Below are 12814 nucleotides of genomic sequence, written 5' to 3' on the forward strand. Positions count from 1 at the left end.
TTAAATAGAGATTTCAGATTAAAAACAGAGTAAAGAATTAGCAAAGAAAATCTGACACATCTATAACTGGTGGTCATTTCACTACTGCCAGTTTTGCTACTCAGCAGGCAAAGATGCTCAGCAACTAAATTTTATCTGGCATTAATCTTCCCAATCCATTGTCTACATTTTCTTGAACTCACTAAAGTCTTCAGTTAATCACACTTGTAACAGTGGTAGCATTTGCAAATGTCATTATACCCAGTACTAGTCTGGAAATGGTATTTTTCGTCTGCAATTTCTGTTAAAGGTGGATCAATGTCAATTTGTCACGCTATAATTACTTCCCCCTATCAACTCTTTCCCCAACCCTTGTCACCGCAGTCCACCTACCCAATCAAACCAAAACATCATGTCAAGTTTGAGGAGAATTTCTAGTGCATCAGCAAGTTCTGTTGTCCACATTTATAATGGAAATACTACAACTGGAATCTAAATTACATCTGATGTTCTACTCCATTTATCCTTTGGCTTCTAATGTCACTTTACCTGAACACTACATTTCATCATCTCTCCCTACGTGCATCACTACAGGAGATTAACTATATGGGAGGTTCATTACTGTCCATTCCAAAGGACATCGGTTTACTGCTGCACTGAGTGTCATTTCGATTTCTAACTTCCAATACATGCACGGATTTTCATTTTCGTATCCTTTTAAAGAAACTTGAAAGAATGCATAGCCATAACATTCTTCTTTCAAACATCTCTCAATATATTTGTCAAATTAAGTGTGCCTTTTACAAATGCATGCTAATTCAATGACCCATATAATTTTGAGAATATGTTTCACCCATACAATAGACTCTGAAGGTTCAGCCAATACAAATATTCGCCTGATTAAAGTTACTTCATTTATCCATGTTCATTCTTTAAAACCCTATTATATATTTGTAACCTTCTTGTCTTTCTGCACCCACAACACAGAGGCGATGCTTTTATTTCCCTCCTGCTATCGGGAGGAAGGTATAGGAGTTTGAAAACTATGACCTCCAGGTTTATGAATAGCTACTTCCCAGCAACCATTTGACTCTTGAGCACTACAAACACCAATTAAACTTTGAACTATGAACTGCCTTGCTTGCACTAACGACTTCAGGCTTATTTGCACTAATACTGAGGTTTTTAATTTATTGATTTTTGTTTATTATGTTATCCATGAGTACTGTATTAACAGACCTGTTGAGCTACTGCAGGTAAGAATTTAATTGTTCCATTTTTTGGTACATTGGCCAATCTCACAACTCCTTTGACACTTGACATCAGTATCCAAAGATATTTTGAAAGGTTGTGGTCAAAGCAGCTGCTAGTGCCTCTTAGTTTAGTTTACTTTAGAGATACAGCGCGGAAACAGGCCCACCGGCCCACCAAGTCCGCATCGACCAGCCACCCCCACACACTGGCACTATCCAAATTATAATTATAGCAAACCAGTTAACCTACAAACCTGTATGTCTTAGGAGTGTGGGAGGAAACCAGAGATCCCGAAAAATACCCAAGCAGGTCACAGGGAGAACGTATAGATATACAGGGAGAACGTACAAACTCCGTACAGACAAGTGCCCATAGTCAGGATTGAACCTGGACGTCTAGCGCTGTTAGGCACCAACTCTACCTCTGCGCCACCGTGCCCCCTCTCCGACACTTCTCAACATTCTAGGCACCATTTTGCATTGACGTAAGCAGCTGTGTTTTTTCCATGGATGATAGGTTTGGGTGGGGTGGGAGAATGTGGATATGGAAAGATGAGAAGTGAGTACATGAGAAGTGAGTTGTGCCTAGAGTTTTTATTATGGTATATATGCCACATTAAAATATGTGCCTATATCTAGTAAAGATTAAATCCTTTTTACCTGGTAAATTAATAAATGTACCAAGATAAAAGGCATTGAGTGCGAAGAAATAGGTTATTTTGAGGCAGAAAAAGTGGTTATTTGCTCAATCTACCTGCGATTTTCTGAGAGTGTAATCACTTTAATCTATTTAAAATCATTGCCTTTTCTCCATTCATTTTTTTCTTTTTCCGATTCTTTTAAAAAGCTATTCTGGATTTTGCTTCCAGCACAATACCTGATGGGATGGTCTATCGCTCAAAACCATTTTTATGAAAATCTCTTTTTTAAAACAACAGTATCTTGACATCTGTTTACTGTACCATTAATCAACTTGCTTTTATATACATCAGCCCTGATTCACTTCCCCATTCTCTTACAAAGCCATTATAATGGATGCCTTCTTTGTCTCCCCTTAACCTTTGGGTAAGAAGAATCACATTTTCTCTTGCTTTTCCTCATAACTTAAGTTTACATTCCTAGAATCATATTAAATTTTATAACCTTCCTTGTACAACAGGCATAATATTTTATAACAGCTTAATTAGGATATGTTAAAACACCCAAGGAGGCTATTCAACCAATTGTGCTTATGCTAAGATATGATGTGAGCAGAAGGAAAGAACTGATTGAGATAAATTGATCACTGCTACTTGTTATTTGTTGTCTGATAAAGACACATGGCAGAACATGCTCGGTCAATTGCATATCCTGTGTCACCAAGACAAGAACATGTGTGAATGGTGTCATCAACTGAATGAGCTTGTCCCTGAGGTTTTGAAGTTTGTTCTCCTGCTCATGTCAATTCACCACACTCATGAGGCTGAGAACAATATTGCTTCTTACTCCTATGGTTTCCGAGTGCGTAGCAATGAGGGAATTGGTGACTGATGAAGACAGGTTTTGGTTTTATGGAGAAAAAAATTGATGAAATTGGCCAGTTGCAAAGGTTTATCAGAAGGATAGCATTTTTGGTGGTGGTGATCGGAAGTAAAACATAACTGTATAAGATCATGAGGGGTATAGTTGTTTGAATGCACAGTCTTTCACCCAGCGTAGGGAAATCAAGAACAAGAGGACATAGAGGGGAAAGATTTAATAGGAACATGAGGGGCAATTTTTTGCACACATAGAATGGTGGATATATAGAATGAGCTGGTACTATGACATTTAAAAGACACTGGGCTTGGTGTAGGATTGGAAAGGTTTAGCGGGATATGGGCCAAAAGTGGGACTAGCATAGTTGGAGCATTTTGGTCAGCATGGACTGGTTGGGCCAAAGGGCATGTTTCCATGCTGTATGGCTCTACGACTCTGTAATAAATAAATGACTCTTAGATAAGAGGGTTCACTTGTTTTTTTTCTCATTGAAGTCAAATCATAATTGTTTTATACTGTGGACATCCACACATCCATCATCTTGTGGATGATCATTTTGATCACCCACAAGATGATCCCTTTTGGATCCTAATATTTCTACTCTTAGAGTAATCTTTTTAATACTTTATATCAATAACCTCTGCAGGTTTAGTGGTATCTTTAAGGGCCTGTCCCACTTAGGCGACTTTTTAGGCGAGTGCGGGATCTGCGCTCGCCACATGGTCGACACATGTTCGCTGATGGTCTCTGGTGAGTCTCCTTCATGGTCGCGAGTGGTTCCCGCATTCTGGGAACTAGTCGTGGCCTCAGTATGGTCGTCGCAAATTTTTCAACATGTTGAAAACATTTCTGCGACCAAAAATTGGTCGCCATGGAGAAAATCGATAATTCTGTAGTCGTAGGTGCAGTTGTAGTGGGGTCGCCATGTAGTTATGGGTAGTCGAGGTAGTCGTAGGTACTTTTAGTTAATTGGCTTTGCTGACCGGTCATTTTCATTGGCTCATTGGGGGAAAAAAACGTAAGCACGAGTTTTCAGAACAAAGGATACCGACCGGTAATATTAAATGCCCGCTAAACTTCACAGCTGTGTATCTCTGGCTTATTAAAAGTTGTCTGGCTTCTTAAAAGTGTTTCCTCTCCTTCTCCCCCCCCCCCCCCTTCTCCCCCCTTCTCCCTTCACCCCCCCCCCTCTTTTAAAGGACTTACCGTACTCTGTGCTAGCTATCTTAACCTTCCTGTTCATCGCGGTGTGCGTCTGCATCACCTTGGCTTTGCATCGTGTGAATTTCAGACAGTGCTCCCCCCACTTTCCCTGGCCCCCGCCTTTGCGATGTGTGTGTGTGTGTGTTCCACTCTGACAGTCGCCGTTCCAGTTCCCAGTTTTTCAGGCGAGTGCCGCGAACTTGACAGTCGCTGGCAGTCCGCTGAAAAATCGCCTAAGTGGGACAGCCCCTTTATGCTTTTACACCGACATCTCATTGAACAATTTTAAATTCTTTTCTGCATGGCTTTATTTTAGCAACTTCCCACTGTCTTGGATTAGTGTTTCTGAGCTTCTGTACTCTCTGCCCCTTTATTCTTCTTAAATTTTATGCTGTATTTTTGCTTATATGTATCAAATTAAAACCTGTATCGTAGAACAGATATTTTTTCACTTAAATAGCATTTAAACTGTTCCCTTTTACACTTTTGGTCATTTTTTGATGGGAGAAATAAAATTAACTTAAAATTGTCACATTTATTTACCTTGTATATCATTATGCAAAAAGTAACTATTAAACATACAGGGTATTTCGAAGGGAATCATTTTGTGGCCAGTTATATATCAAGAATCAGCAGGACTATTGAGAAATATAAATTGTTGTCATTTTTTCCGTTCCTTGTGATTACACTCTAATACACAGCAGAATGCCAATTAGTGCAAATGAAGGAGATTGAAAAATAGAAGCAAATTAATTATTGTGATAAAATGATGTATATTACATTTGTTTAAATACAGCGTAACTTCAAATTCAACTTCAAATTTAACTTTATCGTCATATGCATGAGTGCAACACGGCACAGGTGCAATGTAAATCTTACTCGCAGCATCATCTAAGGTGCATTGACATACAAAAAACAAAATTATATATAAATCACATATAAAATTCTGAAAGAAAGCTGTGCAAAAGCAAACAAGGCATTAGTGCAAAAACATAATTAAGAAAAAAAACAAGTTCATAGTAGTGCAAGAGGTGGGTCATAGTGTTCTGTTGCCGAGATAGGGCTACGGTTGTGTTGGTTGTTCAAGAACCTGATAGTGTGGGAAAATAGCTGTTCCTGAACCTGGTAGTGTGGAACGTCAGGCTTCTGTACATTCTGCCTGATAGTGGGAGTGAGAAGAGGGCCTGGCCTGGATGGCAGATGCCACCTTCTTGAGGCAGCGCCTGATGTAGATGCTCTTGATAGAGGGGAGGACTGTTCCTGTGCTGGGTCAGGCTGACTCCACCACTCTGCAGCCTCTTGCATTCCTGTGGAGTGGAATTGCCATACCAGCCCATGATGCAACCGGTCAAGATACTTTCAACAATACATCTGTTTGAATATTCAGGGACATATCTCTCTTAACATCTTAGAAAATCGAGGCAAGTCGTTTTCGTGATTGCATTTGTTGTGTTGATATAATACAATATGGCAAATGGAAGCCAGCTTAGATGGGCCATCTTGGTGGCCATGGGCAAGTTGGGCTGATGGGCCAGTTTCCATGCTGTCTGACTTTTTGATTCTAACTTTGATATAATACAACTTGTTATGTTGGGGTTTGGATATACTATGGGTATCACTATGTCCCCCAAGGCAAAACTTATGTAATGCTGGTTTCACGTTATATAGCTGGCTTACAAAACAAGTATTTAAATTGTCCCCTGGCATCTGAGTCTTATCAACGTTTCTCTGGATTATTAAGTATAAATATATAAGTGTTCATCATTTGTGAGAGGTAAGAAACATGTTAGGCACAGATTTGGGTAAACATGGAACAGTTGACACTGGAGATCAGAATTAATGATGAGTATTGTGATGGACACCATATCAGAAAATCTGTTTGCAGATTTTCAGTTATCTATCATCATTCCTGCTGTGTAAACTACTAGCAATGACAGGAACTCTTATTGAACTGCCTAAAGCCCCGTCCCACTTTCACAACCTAATTGGCGACCTCTGCCGAGTTTGCCCTTGACTCATACTCGCAGCATGGTCGCCACGAGGTCATAGGAGGTCTTCGTAACTCTTCCTCATGCTCGTGAGTGGTCTCCGTGTACTCGTGGCCTCAAGTAGGTTGTGGCGTCTTTTCCAGCCTGATAAAAAATGTCCACGAGTTTAAAAAAAAGGTCGGCATGGGAAAAATTGACACTTTTTACTCGTAGGTAGGTCGTAGTAGGTCGTGATGTTAGTCGTAGATTGTGGTAGGTAGTCGTAGTCGGTAACTGGCCCGAGAAAAAAATGCAAACATGACATCATTTTATCATGTGATCATTTTCCACTCGTAGCTAGTCGTAGTTGGTCTTAGGTGTGGAAGACTGAGGTCGAAGGGGGGGTCGTAGGAGGTCGTAGACATAGTCGTAGGAGGTCGTAGATATAGTCGTAGGAGGTAGTAGACATAGTCATAGGAGGTCGTAGGCATAGTCGTAGGAGGACGTAGGAGGTATTTTACTTTGGCGAGTCAACACCATATAACCATATAACCATATAACAATTACAGCACGGAAACAGGCCATCTCGACCCCTCTAGTCCGTGCCGAACACATAATCTCCCCTAGTCCCATATACCTGCGCTCAGACCATAACCCTCCATTCCTTTCCCATCCATATAACTATCCAATTTATTTTTAAATGATAAAAACGAACCTGCCTCCACCACCTTCACTGGAAGCTCATTCCACACAGCTACCACTCTCTGAGTAAAGAAGTTCCCCCTCATGTTACCCCTAAACTTCAGTCCCTTAATTCTCAAGTCATGTCCCCTTGTTTGAATCTTCCCTACTCTCAGTGGGAAAAGCTTTTCCACGTCAACTCTGTCTATCCCTCTCATCATTTTAAAAACCTCTATCAAGTCCCCCCTTAACCTTCTGCGCTCCAAAGAATAAAGCCCTAACTTGTTCAACCTTTCTCTGTAACATGACCTTGGCATTTTTTTCAACTCGTCTAGGGTCTTCTAAACTCGTGGATTAGGTCGTCCAAGTGGGGCAGGCCCTTAACTTTGGTCCAACTGTAATTACCAGTGGGCTGAGTACTTAAAGCATTCCAGGCAGATTGGTCCTTTCTCATCCCAACATCCATTATTACATTGGTACATTTTCCACCAGGGTTACTGGCAATGATCTTAGAAGCAGGAACCCGACACATTTTCACCCATTTTCATTTTGAGTCAGCAATACTGAGACAAAATACTTTTACTGTGCATTCATATAAAATCATAACGCTGCACCAATCTGGAATCAAATTGATGACAACTTGTTAAATATGTTAACTGTCTCAAATATATATTTTTTAATCTATGCTTTCTATGGACATTTTCAAAATTTAAAATGTTCATTTTATCCTGGGAACTTTATTGGATCTTTATGCCTCAATTCCACATGAAGTTACCAATTTAGCCATTAGACGAACCTAGGTGATATTGTTGCTTGTGTTAATATTTCTTATTTATGAACAGATTTATAATTGTTACTTCATTGGGATAATTTTTACATTACAAGCAGTGGAATAAATTAAGAAAATGCTATAACTACAACATAACTCCAGGAGGAAAGAAAAATGAAAAATCTATTTTTTTCAGATTTATAATATTCAGCAGTCCCAGTTTTCTCTCCACGTTTCAAACTGCATGTTCTTATAATTTTGATGCCCATTAATGTTTTGCCTGCAGGCTCAGCAGGAAATTAATGTTGAGAAGTATTTTCTCAATAAAATAATAAGAGCAAAAAAGTTGGAACATATTTGTTCAAAGAGATTTGATTTTCAAGAACGTTGAGTTTACAATAAGCTGATTTGAATGGTGCTTTCATTGCAGGGCTCCCCAGTCCAGCCTACACATCAGATTCAGAGCAGTGGTGGTAGAAGGCGGCGAGCAATGAATGAAAACCCAGACGAGAAGAGAAGGAAATTTTTAGAGCGTAACCGAGCAGCTGCTTCAAGGTGCAGACAGAAGAGAAAGGTGTGGGTACAGTCTCTTGAAAAGAAAGCAGAAGATCTCAATTCAACAAACGTACTACTACAGGTAGGTCCTAAAATATAGTTCCATTGTCGGAATTAACTAGGTAACTAGAATACTATAGAATTTATACTGTGGATTTATTTTTACTACACTTAGCTACTTGTGTGTTGCTTTGAAAATCCAATTTGTTAAACAGAGAAGTGATACAAGCCTTAATAATGGTATGATATTACTTCAAATCTTGAACAAATTATTTGGTGTGCTCTCTCTTTATGTGGAGACTTGTAGGCTCCACTTGAACTGATATTGATGGATTTTGGAAAATGCATTAACTTCTCAGTTCTCCTTTGTATCTTAGCCAGAAGCAAAGCCGTTAAGCATGCCACCCATTATGTCTTTTACTGAAAATTGAATGTCAAAAAAATAATTAAACTGTGCTTTGAATGAACCCATTAATCAATCTTGAGGTTCTTTTTATAATTCCTCAGCTGACATTCAAGCACAGATGATCGGTGCAGTAGGTTATAATTAAGTATTATTGCTTTTACATTATCCCAACTGTACATCTAATAAGTATTGTAGGGGTGTCTTTGGACAGTGTTACAATGAAGCACTAAATGTTTTTTGTTGCCCGGCTGTTTAGGTTTTATCAATCTGTACGATAGGGACAGTAGGAGACATGATTTGATAAAAAATCTCTGGTTTTTGTTTACATCCATTTTATATTTTAGTTGCAAATCAAGGATTCATATTAGTTTGAAGCTGTGATTATCTTTAATCTTGTACAATATCTAATGTTTGTTATCGAATCTTTGGCATTATTTGAATTTGTTATTCCACCTATTTGTTCACACTGTACTTTTGCTTGAACATGTTCTTGGCTTTGTGTTTTCTTATGTACCAGTATAAATGCAAATGACAGCCACTGTCTTTTAGTTTTTGATTCTATTTGAATCATCATTCCCTCTCCATATTAGAAAAAAATCTTGCCTTTTAACCATTTTACAAAGGCTAGTAATTTTCATACTGAGTGCAGTTGAGCAAACAAATGTAGAGCTTTCAAGCACACTCACAGTACAATTTCTCTCGACTCACCCCGCTGTACAAATATTCACTACAGTAGTTGAGAATAGGACAAACGTGTAGCAACAATGTAGAACATTGCATTAAAATCTGTTTTTAAAAAGAATCCCAATTCCCATTAATGTTCGCAAAACCTAAAAGCTAGACCACTAAATAAAATTTGGGTAGCATTTTGGGAAGTCAACTTTTCTAAAATTTGTTAACTAATTCATTGTATTAATATTTCTATATAAAGATTGTGCTGCAGTTATTTTTTAAACCTAAAATTTTAATTTCAATTTCAGTTAAATTGTGAAGCAACACCATCAGTTCCAACAGTGAGCAACAATTCTCTGCTCAGCAAAATTTCTCAGTGAACAGTAACTGAATTTAGGCCAAAATCAAATATTGTATAATTATTTTCCTTTGATTACTGTTGTTTACATAGTAGTTTATTAGATGTGCAGAACAACATTGTAAAGATGTGTTTTTTTTAAATACTGCGCTTTTCATAATGGACCTTTAAGACTGTTTCAAATCCTCCTGAATCATTGTCTTTAGATAAACATGGGTGGGATTTTGGTGATACAGCTAACTTCAGGGAATATAATAAAATTAAGAATGGATTGACTTTGTTATGGATTTGTGCAGACAAAACATTTAGTGTCCAATTTAGAACTAGTATCACTAATCTGAATTAGGCAGCAAACCTGCTTAGAGTAGTGCTGCAGTTGAATGAGGCAGTGTAACCATTTACATAATGCAAGAATATTCAAATCTTGCTCCCTCTTGTGATGCCTGAGGTAGTGCTGATGCTTTTTGTTAAAGTTTTCCTTTGTTCCTAAGAATGAAGTCACCCTGCTGAGAAATGAAGTGTCTCAGCTGAAGCAGCTACTTCTGGCTCATAAAGATTGCCCTGTAACAGCCATGCAGAAGAAATCTGGCTATAACAGTGAGTAATGTTCCATTACCTATATCCCCAGGCTATTGAAATGAAATACTGCTGAAATGAACTAAGTTGGCAGTAACAAGGAAGTGTAGTTGGTATTTAAAGTAAAGTATTAGAAAGTCCATACGGTTATTGTAGTTATTGCAGCTATAAATGCATGTCTGCATGAGTATTCATTTGTGTCTAGTAAAGTTTGTATGGTGTTCATTTGGTATCTCAGTTATGAATAAAGTCATATTTTATTCCATATTAAAAATAGTCCTCATTTAGTTGTTATAAGTTCCATTATTTCTGCCTTCTGTGCTTGTTGTGCACCAAGACAATTCTTAAAACGTCAAAAATTGATCAAGCCTAGCCTTTCTTGTACAAAAAAAGACACAGAGTGCCGAAATAACACAGCAGGTCAGGCAGCATCTCTGGAGAACATGGATTAAAGTAACTTTTCGGCTTGGGACAGTTCTTCAATATTCACTTTGCTTGATTAAAATTTGAATGAATGTGTGAGACTGAACTCATCCACTTGAATGAAACTTCACAGGTCTAATCAGTCCATAAAGTGAGATTAAAATGTCACACCTATTTGAGAATGCACGCTCTCCATTGATTATAAAATTATTTTCAATCGTACTTTCTTACATTTTACTAGAGAGACAATGGAATTTAGTTAAAGCTCCATGGCCCAACTATAACTCACAGTACAACTTTACTGTAGATCTCTCTAGAGAAATAAATAAATTATATCTATCTAGCATATTTTGGATTGAAATTGGATTGTGCCTTCACTGTGCATTGAAAGGTCCACCACAAAATTGGCATATGATTATTCTAAATGCTGCCCTCTATTATTTGTTCAGAAAATCAAACATGATTTTCTGAAATGTAAGCACAAGGCAGTAAATATATTTCCCACATTATTATTTGATGGAAAAGTATATTGTTTTCAACCAGTAACATTGATTGGAATAAACTGAATTACTATTGAACTCTTGTTGGTATCCTGCTGTATTACTATTGAGAACATTATTCCATCTAGAATTATTAATCCATATCAATAATTGAATATATTTTACTTTGAGAAGTTTAAAAAAATATTAATCCATGGATTAACAGAAATCTCTTGTGCAGTAAAGTTTTTCTTATTTCTAGATAATTCACACGATGAAAACAATGAAATAATGGTGTTAGTTTGTTTCACTGTTAAGATTTGTGTAGATTATCATAGCAATGTGCATTTCCGCATTACCTTTCCCTTCCTACCTACTTCATGACTATATTGCTTTAAGCAAGAGTGATTTAATGGGGGGTCACAGAACTTTTGTTTTGGCCTTTCAAATGTACGAATACAGTTATTGGCCAGTGATCTCGCAGAACCCGAGTAAAATCCAGTGAGTTTACTCCCTCCATAACTTTTTTATTTGAATTCACTTTTATGATTAAATTGCAAATTTAGTATAAAAAGATGTTATCATTAGAAATGATCATGAAGCATAAATCCAGTTGGTTCACTAACATCCTTTAAGGAAAGAAGCTGGCCATCCTTCCCTCGTCGGGCCTTATTCCGCATCATTGTAGTTCACTCATAGGAAATCTCCCTGATGTGTCAAATTGTAATATCATTCAATATACAATAGGTGCAGGAGTAGACCATTCGGCCCTTCGAGCCAGCACCGCCATTCAATGTGATCATGGCTGATCATCCCCAATCAGGATCCCGTTCCTGCCTTCTCCCCATATCCCCTGACTCCGTTATCTTTAAGAGCCCTATCTAGCTCTCTCTTGAAAGTATCCAGAGAACCTGCCTCCACCGCCCTCTGAGGCAGAGAATTCCACAGCCTCACAACTCTGTGTGAAAAAGTGTTTCCTCATCTTGGTTCTAAATCCCCTTATTCTTAAACTGTGGCCCCTGGTTCTGGTCTCCCCCAACATCGGGAACATGTTTCCTGCCTTTAGTGTGTCCAAACCTTTTATAATCTTATATGTTTCAATAAGATCCCCTCTTATCCTTCTAAATTCCAGAGTATACAAGCCCAGCCTCTCCATTCTCTCAGCATATGGCAGTCCCGCTATCCCGGGAATTAACCTTGTTAACCTACGCTGCACTACCTCAATAGCAAGAATGTCCTTCCTCAAATTAGGGGATCAAAACTGCACACAATACTCCAGGTGTGGTCTCACTAGGGCCCTGTACAACTGCAGAAGGACATATTTGCTCCTATACTCAACTCCTCTTGTTATGAAGGCCAACATGCCATTCGCTTTCTTTACTGCCTGCTGTACCAGCATGCTTACTTTCATTGACTGGTGAAAAAGGACCCCCAGATCCCATTGTACTTCCTCTTATCCCAACTTGACACCATTTAGATAATAATCTGCCTTCTTGTTTTTGCTACCAAAGTGGATAACCTCACATTTATCCACATTAAACTGCATCTGCCTTGCATCTGCCCACTCACCCAACCTGTCCAAGTCACCCTGCATTCTCATAGCATCCTCCTCACAGTTCACACTGCCACCCAGCTTTGTGTCACCTGCAAATTTGCTAATTCAAGATTCAAGAAGGAAAAACCTGGTCTGGCAATTTGGCTACAACTGAAGCATCAAAATGAAGGCATATAACTGAGGACATACTGATGTAGGATTTATTCCTACACATTAGTGCATTTGACCCTATAATGTGATTTGTTCTGACACATGAAGACTTGTGGCAAAAATCAACAATTGTAAGGTTGACACAAAATGCTGGGAGTAACTTAGCGGGACAGGCAGCATCTCTGGTCTGAAGAAGGGTCTCGACCCAAAACGTCACCCATTCCTTCTCACCAGAGATGCTGCCTGTCCCGCTGAGTTACTCAGCATTTT

The 12814-nt window shown here is 38.5% G+C and overlaps 1 protein-coding gene across 5 annotated transcripts in view; it reads left to right on the plus strand.

Moving 5' to 3' along the window:
* Window positions 1-12814, plus strand: part of atf2 (activating transcription factor 2) — a 143506-nt gene that overhangs the window by 122203 nt on the left and 8489 nt on the right. For all 5 annotated transcript variants that reach the window (XM_033023909.1, XM_033023908.1, XM_033023910.1 and 2 more), the window contains 2 exons: window positions 7801-8007; window positions 9853-9958. In XM_033023909.1, coding sequence (XP_032879800.1) covers window positions 7801-8007; window positions 9853-9958 — 313 coding nt within the window. The remainder of the gene's footprint in view (window positions 1-7800; window positions 8008-9852; window positions 9959-12814) is intronic.

Source organism: Amblyraja radiata, chromosome 7 (genome assembly GCF_010909765.2).
Source record: "Amblyraja radiata isolate CabotCenter1 chromosome 7, sAmbRad1.1.pri, whole genome shotgun sequence".
Classification (NCBI taxonomy): domain Eukaryota; kingdom Metazoa; phylum Chordata; class Chondrichthyes; order Rajiformes; family Rajidae; genus Amblyraja; species Amblyraja radiata.